The sequence below is a fragment of the Plutella xylostella genome, chromosome 20 (assembly GCF_932276165.1).
Source record: "Plutella xylostella chromosome 20, ilPluXylo3.1, whole genome shotgun sequence".
Classification (NCBI taxonomy): domain Eukaryota; kingdom Metazoa; phylum Arthropoda; class Insecta; order Lepidoptera; family Plutellidae; genus Plutella; species Plutella xylostella.
The window spans coordinates 255,327-273,274 of NC_064000.1; the positions used below are offsets into that span (position 1 = coordinate 255,327).

A 17,948-nucleotide genomic window follows, 5' to 3' on the forward strand; every position below is an offset into this window, starting at 1 on the left:
TGGCAACTTCTTCTTCTTCTATCGTGTAAAATGCACTAAGCTAACTTCCTCCAGTGTTTTGCTACTCTTATTGCGAGATCATTGGCCTTCATCAGGTCTTTGGCAACTGATTTCGTTACAGTAATATGCATTCGTTTTTATTATTATGTATACTATAGTAGCTATTCTGTTCTATTCTACTACTATAGTAGCAATAAATTTAAAATTTCTACCGATACCCTGGTATATTCTTGTAGAAAATTCGGGTCGTTCGTCCTGAGAGCTATGTTCACCTACATTTCATAATCCTTCGTATTTCGCCTCCGTCGTGTTATACCTTTTCCATTACCTTATTGTTGTCAAGAATAACCAATTTAAATTCAAATTAAACTTAAAGCAAACTATACGGCAACTAGTATAATGATTAATTCATCGCCAAACTATCTGTGGCCTCTTCCAGTCGCCTTTAGTTCGTGAACACAGCTCAAGTTACCCTGGTTTTGCTTAATACAAATAATGTTCGTAAAATAGTTCAATGTTTTTATTGAAGTTAATTTATAGATTGAAGAGAACAATCGTCCCGGTTTGCCAATAGTACAGTCGGCTTCACTAGTAGCTATACATTTTTGTATCTTACTGTTTCTGTTTGTGTGAAATAAAGAGTATTTTATCTTTATCTTATCTTATCTTAAGTCCGCTGTTGTTCCATGGGTTAGTTAACTTTTTTTTTAAGTAGCCAATTCAGTGTCCCACTGCTGGGCAAAGTCCTCCCCATGTTTACTCCACACGTCTCTGCTATCGACCACCTGACGCCAATCCGGCAAAAATCTGTCCAGGTCATCCCGCCATCTCCATCTAGGTTTACCTGGGCGCCTGCGTTAGTTAACTATATTTCAAATAATATTTATTACACTACAGTTTTGCATATCATTCTATTCCTGAGCCGTTTCCATCAGATCGTTTAGTTGGCCAATTCTAAAACTCGTCTCCCCGCGCGCTACGTTCAATTGTTCGTTGTATTGATGTGTATAATAAAGTTCACTCACGAGCAATGAAAAAGTTCCAGTCAGAAAAGCACAAACATTTTGTTAAAATTTCCTATGACCTTAGACCAGGACTTAAACTGGAAACTACACCTAGATAACCTATGCAATAGAGTGAATATATTTGCCTACGCACTAAATAAAATAAAAACAATAACTAACAAGAAAACCGCTGTCATATCCTATCGTGCCTACTTGGAATCTATATTGATCTGTCGAAGGCGTTTGATTGTGTGGACCATCAGACTTTAATTTCGAAACTGAGATACTATGGAATAGGAGGAAAGGCTTTAGATTTGATAGCTTCATATTTAGACAAGAGGCAACAAAGGGTCGATATTAATAATACTAAATCACAGGGGGCTCATGTAAAGATAGGCGTCCCTCAAGGATCTATTCTAGAACCATTTTTATTCCTCATTTATATTAATGACTTGCCTTTTATGGTTGAAAAATTGACTAATATAGTTTTATTTGCTGACGATACTTCTTTGCTTTTTAAAGTTAAAAGAAGTGAAAATATTTTTTATGAAATTAATTCTATTCTATCTGACATACACGATTGGTTTACCGTAAATAATCTTTTATTGAATTCTAAGAAAACGAAATGTATTAAATTTACACTGCCGAATGTTAGACAATGCGATACTAACATTATTCTAGATGGGAATAAATTGGACCTAGTTAATGATACTGTCTTTCTTGGTATGACTATAGATTCAAAGTTACAATGGGGACCTCACATTGCCAAATTGGCTGGAAGGTTGAGCTCGGCAGCTTTTGCTGTACGGAAAATTAGACAACTGACCGACGTTGAAACCGCCAGATTAGTTTACTTTAGTTATTTCCACAGCTTATTGTCGTATGGCATTTTGCTTTGGGGTAGAGCCGCTGATATTGAAACTATATTTGTATTACAGAAAAGAGCCATCCGCTCTATATACAAACTTGGTTCCAGGGATTCATTGAGAGAACTATTTAAAGAAATTAACATCCTTACAGTTCCATGTCAGTTCATTTTTTCCAATTTAATGTATGTACGAAAGAATATTTCAACTTTTGATACAATTGGCAGTAATCATGACATTAATACTAGGAACAAGCATAAGCTGGCTTTTCCAGCGATGCGTCTGGCGAAAGTTAATAAATCGTTTTTAGGGTACTGTATTAGATTTTATAATAAGCTTCCAGCAGAAGTTGCTCAAATGCCAGAGAATAAGTTTAAGTGTTACATTAAAGAGAAACTCAGTAAAAAAGCTTATTATAGAATTGATGATTACTTAGAGGACGTTAATGCATGGCTGTGATAAGTAGTTAGCTCTGCTCATATTATTATAATAATAATAATTAAGCTTATATGTATTGTATACCAACTAGTTTTAAGTCTTTTTTTGAAAAGATGGCTCAGGAGTTTCTTGCCTCCGTTCTTCTCCTTAGACAGAAAGAGCCCCCCCTTATCCGAACGGAGAGTAATTTGTAAAAATTGACGTTCATCAGAAAATTTTATATTTGTACGATGAATAAAAAATTTTGACTTTGACTTTGACTTTACTAAGATACGGGATCGTAATGTGGGGTAATAGTACGGACATCAAAAGAGTCTTTGTTGCGCAAAAAAATGTATCAGGGTTATATGTGGAGTCCCTACCGATGAGTCATGCAAACCTCTAGCTGTAAGTAGCTACTCTAGAAATGATGATTTGCATGCTAATATAAATTGGCTAAACATGAGCACTTTACGATAATATTGACATCTATGTAATACCATGTTTTACGCAAATAAAGTATTCTATTCTATTCTATGAAATGTATAAAAAAATTGAGGCCATTTTGTGTCGGAATTTTGTAAATGGAACTGTTTCTTCGCACGTGAGTGTATTAGTTCTGTGGCACATCACCTTATTTCAGCACAACGAACATTTAATTAGAATACCCCAAGTGCGTGAATGTTTTCTGTAAGTTGGTAGCAATTTGATTTGCTAATCTGTCCCTTTTGGTTGGTCCCTGCTCCTTAATTGTGGCAGTCACCCTTTTAATGAAAACCGTAAATTTGCATGAGACGAGTGGAGAGTATTTACATGACTGTCCTGCGTATTATTATGTACAAACGTTACCATTTCGCCGGTTGGGTACAATGGGTCACATTTGAGGCTTTATAGAGATTGAAGGTAGGTCGTTGGCCTTTAAGGGTTTCAAGCTGTAAAGTGATATAATGTTACAGATCTGGGAACTGTATGTATGTATGTACAACTCATAATACTTATAATTTATACACTACATATACTTAGCAATTACTAAAGATTCCTTTATGTCGCAAGCCTTTACCTAATCATTATTTTGGTTTTGAAGCAGGTGTTGGTATAGTCTATGTACCATTTCTGCACATCCAATTATATTTACAGTCACTATACTTACTGTATTGTATTGTACATTTTAGTTTTCACAATACCATTCCCACCTTCCCGCGCTGGCAGACATATTGAATCAGCTCCACAAACATGCCACTCGCACTTCAGTGTAGATACTATTTGCAAGGAAAAATACGAAAAGCAAATGTTAGAAGAACTACTGGAGGGTGAATCCCCGCGTAACTGGCTTGTCAGGTTCACAGATCGAGCTCTTTCGTGGATTGGTATGTATTGAGGCTTAAATTATTCCCATATTATATTGTCAAGCCAACCGCGAACCCCGAATAAGATTTATCAACGTGAGTCTGCGTCCCCAGTAGCGAAACTGTTCCCACCGGCTGACTGCAGTAGTAGTATGCCAAAGATTTATAGTTTGCTATACTTGTAAGGCATATTTATCTGTAAACCATGAATGAAATAGTTCGAGTGCCACGTGGACCGTCAAAGGCAGGTGGAACTTTTTCATTGTTTGTGAGTGTGTATACAAAATTATATTTCAGCGTGTCCCAATCGCATTTTCAATGCTATTTAATAAATACCGAATGTGTATTTTTGTCCCAACCAATATACATATTTCAATGACCAACGAATCAAATTTAAAATCTGTTTGCGGTTTACTTTATACTTGGTAATTAAATAATTAAATAGTAAACTTTGAAACTGAAAATTTAATTTAAGCCCAACATTAAATATTTGATCAGTAAATAATTGCCAATCGACTTTGCGGCTGTAGGGGTTTCATTATACAGGGTGTTGCAAAAAGGGTATACTAAGCCGAAACCAGCATGTGCAGCATGGTATATCTAAGCCCGAAACTAAAATCAGAATTTCAAAATTCGCGAAAAAAAATATTCATTCTCCATAGTAAAAAGTCACGTGACAAACTAAGTTTCTATGGAAAATGAATTATTTTTTTCGCGAATTTTGAAATTCTGATTTCAGTTTCGGGCTTAGATATACCATGCTGCACATGCTGGTTTCGGCTTAGTATACCCTTTTTGCAACACCCTGTATATGAGGTTATTACACCGGATTGAGAGAGAATTATACTGTACTAGCTGTTCCCGCGCGCTTCGTTTCGCCTTAATAAGTTTTCCCGTGGGAATTCCGGGATAAAAAGTAGCCTATGTTCTTTCCCAGGGTCTAGACCATATGTATACCAAATTTCATTCAAATCCGTTCAGTAGTTTTGGCGTGAAAGAGTAACAGACAGACAGACAGACAGACAGACAGACAGACACAGTTACTTTCGCATTTATAATATTAGTAAGGATTATCTACCTACGACAATTGTCAGAGGTCAAGCTCTTTAAAGGCTATATAAGAGCTACGGAAGTATTTTTAACATTGCCGTCTCTGAAAGCACGAAACCGTTTTAGTGGAACCGTTTTATTTCAGAGGTGTATTTTTGCAGCAGAGTAGATAAACTGGTACTTAAATGTCAATGGACTGATTGCACTTCAGCGTAACCTATTGTAAGACGAGTCATTATTACTTACAATCCGCCTTACAGAAACACTACATTTTTTTATCCATCTAGCTTAGCTTCTCCAGCCTAGGTAAGGCTGCCTAAATTTTGGGGGTTACTATATGTATGCTGTGTGGCAGAACAGACTAGACTAATATGCAGAATACTTTACACACTTTATCAGCCCGTAGCCCACATTCATTATTTGCCTTGCGATTGTGGACTAAGAACAAGTTTTTGAATTTAGAAAAAAAATTAGAAAAAAATGGTATACTGTTTCAAATGCTATTAGAATTAATAATTACATCACCGTGTTATGGACACCATTTTTTAAATGTCGATGAGCCCAAGCAGACTTATCTCATAATCACAATACAACCAATCAAGTCAAAAGCGACGCACAACTTCCCATCGCACCCCATTGAAATCCGACCCTGTTCTAAAGAACAAAAGGTGCAGTTTCCTTTGACTAAGTGGTTTGATCCAATTCAGTATCAGAGGAGCCCCGCTGACCTAGTTGCAGGCGATCAATGTGGGGTCAACGACCCCGCTGGATCTACGTCACAGTAGAAAACATATGGTTTTTGTTTTGAATGTCTTCCACACTATGGTGGCCTGGTAGTCAACCGCTTATTGTTTCGTAATTCGTTCACTATTACTATACATAATATATCTACTATTAACGAAACTAAATGAGTGATAATATGATGTCCCCTAAAAGATACCTACACGATCTCTCTACTCTACTCTCTTATTAAACTGAAACCATATTATTGTAAAAAGTGTCGGAAAGTTACTTGCCTTTTTAAAAGCAGAAGACAGGTTATCCTTTTTATTTTATATTTGTTACTATTTCGACCATTATTTCAGGTTTATATTTATTTATATACATTTAAATCACACTACTTGCTTCACTGAACACTCGAGCACCGACACAAACCATATTTGCATTGATTTCGAGACAGAAATATTCATAAATTATAATATTTATTAAAACAGGATATTGAGCATAAGCAATGGGATTTTCTTTTATTCGTCGCAAGATTGAACAGGAAAATGATTTCTCTATTGTCGCTTTCAGAAATCAATTCGCATTCCAGATATTATCAGTTGAGGTTGGAGACTTTGTTGCTTACAAGAAACTCATTCTTATTTTTTTATTGTACCATGATTCTTTTTCAATATACAGAATATAATTTTATAAACTACCTAGTGTACTCGTAATCTAACTCGTTGATATTGTTTTGTTTTATTTATTCGGGAAACAAACAGCTTAGTATAATAATAATTACTAAGTATAAGGATTTCTTTTAACACTCATGCCAACAAAGTTTCCTCAGACTAAAAACACGCATTAAAAGTATTTGGTGAACAAAAACATAAAATGAAAAATAACAAATGAACAAAAATAACACATAAGAAATTACAAACATGAGAAGGTTAACTAGTCAATTAGTGCTGTTTTTACACATTTTTGAGACATTTCGTTCATTATAGGATACATTTCGTTTTAATAAGAACAGTACTTACTCAGTATCTTGTCCAGATATCGTGTCGAGGAAGTGCTATATTTAATAAATAAAAAAGCACTGGTAAAATTCCAACTTGTTTATTTTTTGCCTCAACATAGAGAAGAAATTTAACTGTAAAATATAATCTACTACAAGTATCTGTTTACATATGACCAATTGACCACCTAATCGTAACTTCTTGAAGCGTGATCCCAAAACAGTAAAATAAATCCGGCGCCAGCAGGCGGCCGGGACCCGTGAGAGCACCCTGTAGATAAAGCTCAGACTACCGCTTGAAGAATGACTCACGGGTTTATACTGGGTGAAGTTTGTTATTGATACAACCGCACCGTAATAAAAAACTTAAAAAAATCTCAGAAAAATATTATTTTACAATATACTAAGTACATGTTTATATTTATGCAATAAATATCTACTATCAAGTGCATAATAATATAAATATAGGTAAAACAATATTATCAATATACAATGTATAAATTCCTCTGGCATACAAAGCAATTTATTAGCTACGAACGTAGCGCGTAGCGGTCGCCTACGGCGTAGCGCGTAGCACATGCCTACGCCGCCGCGTAGCGCCCGTAGAGCCCCTTGCTCAGGCAATTTGGGACTTGTCAATCTTCACGATTCTTCTCTATGTACGGTGGCCTGCGCCTAAAAGTATACAGGCGGAGTTTTTAAAATAGCGATCTCAAGCTCAGATGCTGCTCAAGCACATCCACATAAACACCACTGCTACACACATCACACACAACACGTCCCCGGATTTATAACAGATGTAGCTGGTCCCTTCATCATCAGGGATCGCTATTTTAAAAACTCCGCCTGTATACTTTTAGGCGCAGGCCACCGTACTTATAGTTTTTTTCCTTAATATTTTTTCTATGTTTGCGATCAATTTCAATTATTAACGGTTGATTTTGAGTCGTTCCAGCGTCGCGACAAATTCATTTGCAGTAGCAGAAAAATCCTTAAATAACCATTTATTTCTACAAATAAAATTTTATAAAGATTGGTTGAGTCCATATAGAATAACTAAAACAGAATCATAATGAGTAGGTACTCATAATATTCGCTTCAGAAATATTGAAAAACCGCACCCACACTATACACTATACACCGTATCCACCAGGCAACTAATGGTGGCGTCTTACAGCCCTCGCCTCGCTGTAATTTCAGGGAACATCTCTGAAAACGCGACGCTGAATCATCCCCATTGTTGCCGAGATACGAGAGGCGCGGCCGGAGTTAGAACTCTCTACGCGGGGGTAAACTAACCAACGTTAATAACCCCCGACATTCAACACTAAATGTTCGCATACCTCTTGAACAGCTAAGCCGATTTTGATAAAATATGGCTAAAAACACTCGGGGTAACATAACATATGATATCAAAAATATGTTCAGCCGTTTGGAATAGCTATGCTTAGTTCTTTTTCTTATTATTAGGAAGTCAGTGACAAACACTACAGCTAAAATAAGTGTAGTCACTGTGGTGAATAGATTGACCGGTTAGATGAGTGTCAGTGGCTCACTGCCCAGCGGAACATTGTGTCATAATTTGTATTTGCTAGTTTGAAAAACGTTTTACCTTCGTTTAGCTCAGTGTATCTCCACTTGCCCCCCCCCCCCCCGGCCCCACCGCGAGCCCCCCCCTGCTCGCTATGAGGTCACACAATAGCGCCAAGTCTCTATGTTGGCGTCGCAGGTTTTTTTAATTAGAACTTTCTCGAATGCCTTTCAAATGCAGGCTGATTGTATGGGCTTGATAAATAATGGGATATTAATTCGACTTTTGTTTTAGCGATTCAGGAATAATACTTGTTTTAAATGATAAATCATTTAGGTTCGGATACCATTATATAATATGCGTAGATCAACCGTACCATTATAATTCAATGGAAGAATAGTTTGTATGGTAACCTAATTAAACAGTAAGAGCTACTGTTAGAAATAACATTGCTGCATAAAATGTTGTCTGGATGATAAACGAAGACTAACCAAATCTTAAATAATTATTAAATCAATTTAATGCTATTTTTTCTTATAAATATGCATATTCTTGGATGAATGAAGGCTTGGTTTCATCGATATTTGAAAATCTGTTACGAAAACTCGTTTAGATTCTGGGATTTCTACGATAAATCCTTTAATAAAATTATACACATACTTATAGGTAAATAAACGTTCATAAGTCTGAAAAAGTTATTAAGATAAAGGTATAAAGGCATACAGCAGCTCCATACAAACGTAAGGCTTATAAAAAATATCTACAGAAATAATTTACCAAAGCCGAACAAAAATAATATTCAACGAACAAAACGATTTTTACCAATTTTTCCTTTCATATCTCGCAATAGGCGCAGAGAAAACGACTGGCCGATTATTATTTCTTTCACGAATTTAATAAAGAGCTAACGAGCGAGTAGACAGGACATGCGACGTGCGTGCCCGGAGCCCCTCGGGGTTGTGCCTCGGAGGAACCCTCTTGTACATTTGCCGTGTCTGTGACAAATACTAGAGCTGGTTTAGGGCTTATCACCGTAGTGAAAGGATTAGCAAGTAAGAATAGCGTCAGTCGCTGACTGCCCAGGCTGAGCCATACGTTTACAAAGTATAGTTGAGATGTCATTCGGGGAGGCTGCTTTCGTGCTTGTATTCCTATTCAAGACGTACATTTAGCAATAGTTGGACCGAAGTATACCGTTACTACTTTTCCGTTTACCGTTGGCGATAGCGGATAGCTCTGCGGGTTGTACATAGGTCCTAATGCCTCCGGGGTACCGCCGACATATTCTCTAAGCCCGACTAGTGATGCCCAACCGTCTCGGAACTCTCAGACGGGCAGTTGCGCATCGATAGAGTGGCACTGCAGTCTTTTAAATGGCCTGAGAGCGAAGATGACAAAAGCCTGAAAAACAAAAATATTTGTTATTAATTCATTTTGAAAACAATAGGTACATAGCACCACCTTTCTTAGTTAGTTAGTTAGTTTCTTGGTTAGTTGCTAAAGTTTTGCATACCTATATTATTTATGCAATAAATAATTAAATAAACGATAATAAATCGTACTCCCATGAAATAAAGAATTTCAATGATTGTCTCATCACATCACTAGGCAGCACATTTTAATGTCGGTGTAGGTATTCGTGGCAAGTCGCCAACTTACATTCATTTTTATTTTTTGGCATCGCACTAATCGCCGTGGCACTTTTGTTCGGATTATCATTTTGTTACAAAGTAAATATAGTTGGTTCATGAGGTTTTATTGTGTGATATTCGAACGTTGTATTAATAAGTCCCTTGGTAGGAAGGTAGATGTGCATTTACTGAAACCAGACCCGAAAAACATACTAGTATAATACACTCATGAGCTCCACTTAAAAAATATCGCCATCAAATTAGACCATTTTTTAAAACAATTTATTAACTAACACAGAATTTGTGTAAATAAATCAGAACGTTCGGCGCTTTTTGTTGCAAGTTGGATAACAAATCTCACACAAAAACCGGACATTGATTTATATGTGCTTTATTAATTTAAAACTAACTTTAAAGCGATTACCATCTTCTATTTAAGCCGGGATCACACAGTGGTCCATGCTGCCCTATGCTGGCTCATACTGGCCCACTGCTTGACATCACCATGGTGGTGATGGTGAAACAGTAAGCATGGCTCAGCGGGTGCTGTCGTGTGTGCTTCCTAAAAGGGTGGAAAAAAGGTAGGGCCATGGAGTAAAAGTTGGTACCTTAAATCCTTAAGATGGCTTATATTTGTGATAGGAAGCATTCCTAATTGTTTTTAAAGTATCGACACTTCTAACGAAACTAACTTTTATCACAAACGTCATCTAAAACGCACGTGGTGTTTCAGCGCTGAAATGTGTAATTACAGTTTCAGCGACTATTGTGAGTTTAATTAACAGTTTCGACAGCGCATGGCCTGCGGGTGACGGTATCGTCATCGCACGTCAACAGGGGGGGCACTATGGAAACGAAGGAACGAAAAAAAAAGAAAAAATACAATACGTATTTCAAAACAAAAACAACAAAAATGTAAGGTAAATAAAATAGTATTTTTTTAAGGAATAAAAGTAACAAAAAACATTACCCTCCTCCTTCGGCAGTCGGGTAAAAAATAACGTTAGTGTTGCTTTCCGGTGCTGAACAATAGATGCCACGCACTCGATACTGCTGAAGCTACGAGATACAGTCGTGATCAGCTCAGCAACTTATTATCCTAAGCTTTGGCGTCACTGCGCTAATCATTACTTTGTCTAGCTGTGTTAAGCGTACCGATTACATGATAGCTCTCGTTTCTATAGTGACCCCCAGGATCCAATTAACTATTCCGCAATTTTGGACGCAGTATCGATACAGTAATCATGTCCGGACTCATGACGGTGATTTAAACAATTATGACGACATTGCGCTCCGGTATTTGATTAACTGGACTTCATCTCATTTAGATACATACAAATACCTTGAATTCTTCTAACGTACGCACAAATGCCAGCGCCTTAGGGACCTTTGCGTCGGATGCGTTCCGGAGCAAAGACACATATTTTTTGTTTATAGTTAGGTAGGTACCTAGAGTCATAAGTTTTTCTTAAGTTAGAGATATTTACAGTTTCAATGCTTGGAAATAAATCATCCCTGGCGTAAGTCGTATAGGTATTTCCGATTCTTTTGATGTGCGAATTATACGTTGTTTTCGCCAAGTTTTCGTCAGTAAAGGTCATTAATCATTAGCAGTAGCACGTGAGACAGACAGAGACAGACTAATCGATGTGTCGAGGGTGCGACCGGAACAAAACGTTATAGAGCCTATTCGAGTTCAGCTCAGGGGCTAAATATAGTGTGTGAGCGAGCGCTATTCATGCCCAACTTTGTTCTCCATTCCTGCTAGTCATAGATCTATCATTTATATTCCTGTATTGGTGGTACATTAGTCGATGCGGTGAGCGACATGCTATCACGCAATTATAAACGTGTAGTTAGAAGTGATTGAACGATAGTCTAGTCACCTCTGTCTGGCTAGTGTAATATCCTAACCTAAGTATTAACCGTACCGTACCGTATTTTGGCGTCCTGTAGTCGCGATATCGCAGAGAAAAACCATAGATTTGTATTGTGTCTGATTTACGGTACTCAACAGGTTAAAGTCCCGTAGATTTTGAAAATCAGTACAAAACTTTGAGACAATAAAACTATTTAGTGAAACCAACATACTATGATTGTATCCTACATGTTATTTGAATGTATAGAGACATGGTACAACAAGTTTCAATGGCAAACCTATACACTAACACACTCACAAAGTTTATTTAGGTTTTTTTATTTGCCTCGCTAGTCGAGGCGGCCTGTGCACACAACCCAAAATCCGCTTATACAGTGAAACCAAGTATCTACTCACTTATACGAAACTACCGAATGTTTTATTCCAACACTGTTTCTATAGAGCTACGAAACCTATCGAACTGTCCGTTTCGTTCCGGTACCGATCATTATTTTTATTATTAAATAAATATTTCGGCAAATTGTTATGGATCTACGATTCCTTTCGTGCGTTTCAAAAGACACCTATTATCCTCGGGCAGGCATTATTACATATCTATTGTGTAGGAACAGGAACATAAGGTCAGCAACAATTAAAACAATTGAGCATAAAACTACATTGAAGCGTGCTGGAATAATGACGAGAAATAAACCAGCTGGACGACACCTGCAGGTTACTCAGGGGGGTTACTCTATACTGACGAAAAACTAACGAACGAGAGCTATGTATGTGCAAACGGCACGTTTAATACAATCAGATAGAGTCGTGGCACGCGCAGCAGCGCTCTGAAGCTTTGTTTTTCGTCATATAGAGTGACCCCACAGAGTTTCCACCGCTCTGGTGGTTTGTAGTACATTGAAGCTCGAGTATTGCAGTACGAGTAAGAAGCCAGTGCCCACCCAGCAATGCACTAAACATTTACGAACACGTCACTTGGCCTCACTGATACTCCAATTATTGCCAGTAAAATATACTCAGGACTCTGTACATACTAGTTTTAAATGCCTGTCATAAAGAATAATTAAATGTGCTGTTTAAAAGAGATAGGCATAGAAGATTTTAAGAATGATAATTTTTAACCATGTTGTAAACAATGAGGAATCTGGACTGCCTAAAGTGATTTTAGTGTTCCTAAAACAAAATAAATAGTGTGTAATACGTGTCCAAGAAAATTTTGTTACAGAAATTGCAGTGAAAATTGCTACATATGAAATGACTGCCATTGCAACTGTATGTTTGTTCGTGGTGAGAGAACCTTGAACTGCGAAGGGTAAATGGTTTCTACTGCACGGGCACAGTAAGCAATTTATTTGTTATAGTAAGGATGTTACCAAAAATTTAAATCTGTTCAAAGTTTTGACTGCACGAGGCGGATCGACAACTCATAAGGATTAAACATTCAGAATGATTTGTAATGTGCTTGATCCGATTATGGTTGACATAATTAATGCACCTGTGTAAGTATCTTTTAAGAATTGTACTTAAGTAATTTTGACCAACGTCCATAAACATTTTTTTACTGCACTAAGAATGTTGTTTGAGATATTACACAAAGTTACTGTTTGGTGTGGCAGTGTTAGTAGACTGGTGGTGTGGTGGTTTCATTAATATTTGCACGTCACCTCGACTGTGACGCATGCAATATCGGGGAGGGTTCAGGGCACAATTTCTAGCGCCACTTTATTGCTAAAAAAGAACAAAGACAATGCAACACAATTATTTTTGGGGTTTGGCACATAATTTCCACAAATTGGAAATTTGCAATTTGATTTTGAATATATACCGCCTTGTATGCCATAATAATAATTATAGTGTGTCGCAATGCATTTTTTAAAATATCAGTATGTAGGAGGTATTATTTTGGTAAACACGGCCGTATTCCTATGTAGAACCAGTAAAGGTATTTATACTATCTACTTTAAATATTTTTTTTATAATTCTTCGTTAGAACATACAGTTTATTTTATTGTCTACATCCACATTACGAGTATACAAAAGCTTTTTTCCCGCTATCGCTAGCTCGCTTGACGGGGACAGCGGGCGGGACAGTGCGGCTGTCCATTGACCGTCTGCTTTCCATCACACAGTCCAGTCGGCCGCCGGACGACGACCGCCACTGGCCGGAAAAAAACCAGTGAATTAAAAAGAAAAATATGTTTTCTTTACAGTCAGTATTCTGTGCGATGACGTTCGAAGTTCGAACTTAGAGTGTATTGATTTGTTTAGATTTAAAAAGCTTAACGGATTCTTTATTACAATATTTTAAGTATAATGAAATGACTTAACGAAAACTCGCTGTAAATATTGAAGTTGTGAAAGTGCTTTCAGTTGAAATAGTTTGGGTGACTCTGTTATTTAATGCATGAAAGAGAAACGCGTGGTTTCCGGGTACACTCAAAACAAATTAATATGTAAATTGTGTTGTCTGTGCACTCTGCACAAACATCAACAACCGACTGGCATTCACAGCGAACCACAGATGTGAGGCTGGCCGAATTCAAATATGGAAAAAAAGAAAATACTGTTCGGTTCGATATTCAAAAAGCGGGTGAAAACTAATAAAATTATTCGTGAATTGAGTCAACCGTGGATCGATGGTGGAGGACAGATTCCCTCTCACGTAGCTGGCTGCTTGAGTTGGGTTGATAGAAATATTGCTCCCTGGAATGTGAAACTTATTTGCTTTTTAACTCCCGCGTCACAAAAATGAACTGTCTCCCCGTAACGACTAAGCGTTGCGAACATCGTTATTTCAGTTCAAGTATTTGGGTTGCAATATTCAGAAAAGCATGTATTTCTCAAAAAAAGTATTAAATAAGTACTTATATTATTTCAAATTGAATTCATTTAGAAGTAAGTTACTCAGTTCATTGTGTATTTTTATTTATTTAATCGACTCTCTTTTCCTATAAATTTTGCTAAGTGGCGTAGGTGTGTTATGTTTTGAGGAATAATAGCATTATAACCCATTTAAACATTTCTGCGGGCGAGTTGTGAATTATCAGAATAATGAATGATCATTGGATCGATCAGCGGCGCCGCTCGCGTCGCTTCACTCGTGTTGTTACCACATTCATTATTTCGAGGAACCGATTAATTCACGCCTCCCCGACATTGATTGCCGAACAATAATGGCGTCGCTAGGAAATAATATATTAAATGCTGCAATTGCTCATACTAGGTCAGGAAAAGAATTGATTCTTGACGTATTATTGATAAAACGACCAATCGAACGAATCAATATTAAGTACGCATTAATACTTGATAAGAAGATAAGAACTTATTCGTATAACATTAAAATCCTTTGTATCAGGTATCTCTAGAAAAGTAGTTTTTTTTTATAAAATAGTATTTTTTTCGATAACTTTTGAAGGCACTCTTGGGTATACTACTTATTTATTTATTAATAATACTTATTTATTTAACGATCTATGTACTTCAAACAGCAAAAGAGATTTCTCTCCTCCACCGTAAGAGAAATAAAAGAAGTCAAGTTGTACAAACAACCTTTTTAAGATTAGGTAAGTTACAATCACAACCAAAATGTCAAATCGAAACCTATATCGAAACTGAGTGAGTTCTAAGAAAATAAACCAATTTCAATGGCAGTTCCGTTCTGAGAACGAGCGTGAGCCTGTCCCCCTTATTCATAGAGAAGTTACAGAACGTTTTAACTAATAAACTGTTTTGTCCCTCTCCGACAAAGAACTATTTGTTCTTTGACAGAGAGGGACAAAACAGTTTATTAGTTAAAACGTATTGTAACTTTTCTATGAATAAGGGGGTGTGTTTGAAGCGAGTGCCAGAACTGAGAACTGAGTTCCACTTCCGAATACTCGCGTAGAAACAAAGGCCCGGCCGGAGTGAAGTGAAAGCCTCCAGACCCCTTAGCATGAATTGTCATCGTGAACGTGAAGTAGAATCCATCGAGTAATTTTGAATGAAAATATGAACAGCGCTCCTGGCGGTAGGTAGCAGAACTAAAATATCCCTACAAAATTCATCGAGTAATTTCACGTCTCGTTCACGATGAAAATTCATGCTAATGGGTCTGATCCCGACGACAGTTCCGAGAAACTGAGCTCATTATTTTTTAACTCCTGCACTGATTTTGTTTAAAATTAAACCTCACCTTAAATAAAACACATGCCAATACAATAAAGGACATAAAATCTAGAGACTTATTCAAAAAATAATGTTCGTGATAAAAAAAAGACCCGAATAATTAAAAAGAAAGGAAAAACCCAAAACCAGTTTGGTGGACACATACCTACAGTATTTTTAACCTACTTGATAGCTTCGAATCGAGTACAAAGTACTTATTTATAATAGCGAAAAACTTGTAAAATCACTTAGTTTCCATTGCGGATTACATGCAACAAGTCATTAGCACGGAGTTTCTAGAGGTGTTCAACCGGAACTATAGTATATACACGTACAGGCAGGGTGTAGCGCTAACCCGCCGAGGGAGATCAACAATGAAACGGGGATGGAGATGCGAAAGGTGAGTTGTGCTTGATTTAACAGCATTCTCTATGTTTATTGTTTTTTTATAAGTGTTTGTAGTTTAAGTATGGGAAAGATTCACTAAGATGTTAGGACTAGTTCCAAATACAAGTTTAGTTTATTCAATTTAGCTTAGGGAATTAGTAAAAATTTACATTTCATTGTTAGATATTTAATTTTTAAAAACTTGTGGGAATGTAACAAAATACTTTTTAGACATAAAAAAACATACTTACGAGTACATAAGTGCAACTAAATAACAAATTATGGGTATTCGGCCTCTTTAAACCGTATCGTATTGAACTCAGCTAAATGAAATATATTTAATCATTGAAATCCTTGCAATTTACGAGTAATCTATTTTGTCTAGCTACAATGGAACATACAAAACACAAACACACTTCAAACAAACACGCCTCCTTTTCTTCAGGGGTGTAAAAGTTGTAGTAAACAAAGTTGACATTTTGCGCTTCAAGAATTATTTGAACAACTCCCGGGGGCGGAGTTCACAAGTCGCCCTGTACACCCCTGGGGTTACTCTATACTGACGAAAAAATAACTAGCGAGAGCTGTTGTGCATTCACCTCGTTGAGTACAATGAAATAGAGTAGGTGGCTCGCGCATCAGCGCTCCGAAACTTGGTTTTTTGTTATATAGAGTGACCCCCCTGTACCCATCGCTTACAAACATTTGTTGAGAGCGACGCACGAAGGGAGCAATCCAGTTTGATTTACACCGATTGCGTCTGAAGTGTCGCGGAGCGGTGGTGGTTGCTGCGAGCCGCAATGTAAACTTAAATTTATTGGTCTGACGATGCTAACGACTGACGTTATATTTTTGATGTTTTCTTTGGCTCTCAAATCAGGAGAATTGTAAGATTGACATAATGTTTTTTATGTAATACCAGTTTCTAACTTGTGCGTACGTCAAAGCTGCAGCTTTCAATTCAACCAATCTTTAACGCTATATTCCACACTAACTTGTGTTTAAATTGACTTTCTTAAGTCAGGTACCGGCATAAGTCGATTAAAAGAATTTTTTTCAAGGACTATGTAGGCCAATGTCGCTCAACTTTGTTATAAAAAGAATCACAAAACACCGAACTACGGAACTTTGTCAAAGTTTCGACAATCTTTATAAAACTTGAAGCTCCGTTGCGCTATTCTGTAACATCACGGCCATGATGGCATCGTGGGCGTTCCGAAGATAATGTCTCGAAACTCCCGAATCAGATTTATTATTTTACCTCGATTTCAACCGCTTATATTTTATCCCCTCGTCTGTCGGGAAACCTTTAAAAGTTCACGTTCAAACGCCTGAGTCTCCCCCTCTTTATTTACTATTTTTTAAACACCCTGTATATTCGAAAATTGTGATGTACGTTTGTTAAGTAAGTACCTACTCTTTCACGCAAAAACTACTGTAAAGATTTCGATGAAACTAAAGTAACATTGCTTATGCTTATACCTCTTTTAGCTGAATTCCGGCAACAAAAGTTTTAAAGGCAAAGCGAGCTCGCTGTAGAAACTAGTTTTTATAAATGTTTCTCGCATTCACGTAGAATGGCTCAGCTGTATGGAAGCGACATTGATACAGGCAACAGGAAAATCAATGATAACTTGGAAAGTTTAAGTAAGTTACAACTTTACAAGTTACAAGGTATAGTTTTTTGTTCTAGCCTAACTTTTTTAATTTTTGAACTTTTCTAGTTTTGATATAGGAACTATAAGTTGTTAGGCTAGCTAATCACATGACAAGTATAATTATTTAAGATAGAATGACCTTAAGTGGGGACTGAATAAATTAACCGAGTTGGTATTAGGTACATGGATTTAACAAATTTGTATGATCGAACCCTTGGATTATTTTATTCGTTGTGTATTAAGTGCATAACAGTGTATTAAAATTACATTATAGCTCTTGGTAAAACACAAAATGTATTTAACGTTATCCATT

General features: G+C 36.9%; 1 protein-coding gene across 2 annotated transcripts in view; it reads left to right on the forward strand.

The window, feature by feature from the left end:
* LOC105383202 overlaps nt 1–17,948 on the forward strand; it is a 119,390-nt gene that overhangs the window by 57,186 nt on the left and 44,256 nt on the right. Inside the window, exon 1 of one of the 2 annotated variants that reach the window (XM_048628408.1) lies at nt 15,901–15,990. The exons of the other annotated variant lie outside the window; for it this stretch is intronic. Within the exon in view, the coding sequence (XP_048484365.1) occupies nt 15,976–15,990 (15 nt within the window). The 5' untranslated portion in view covers nt 15,901–15,975. Of the gene's footprint in view, nt 1–15,900; nt 15,991–17,948 lie in introns of those variants that run through there. 2 annotated transcript variants of the gene reach the window in all.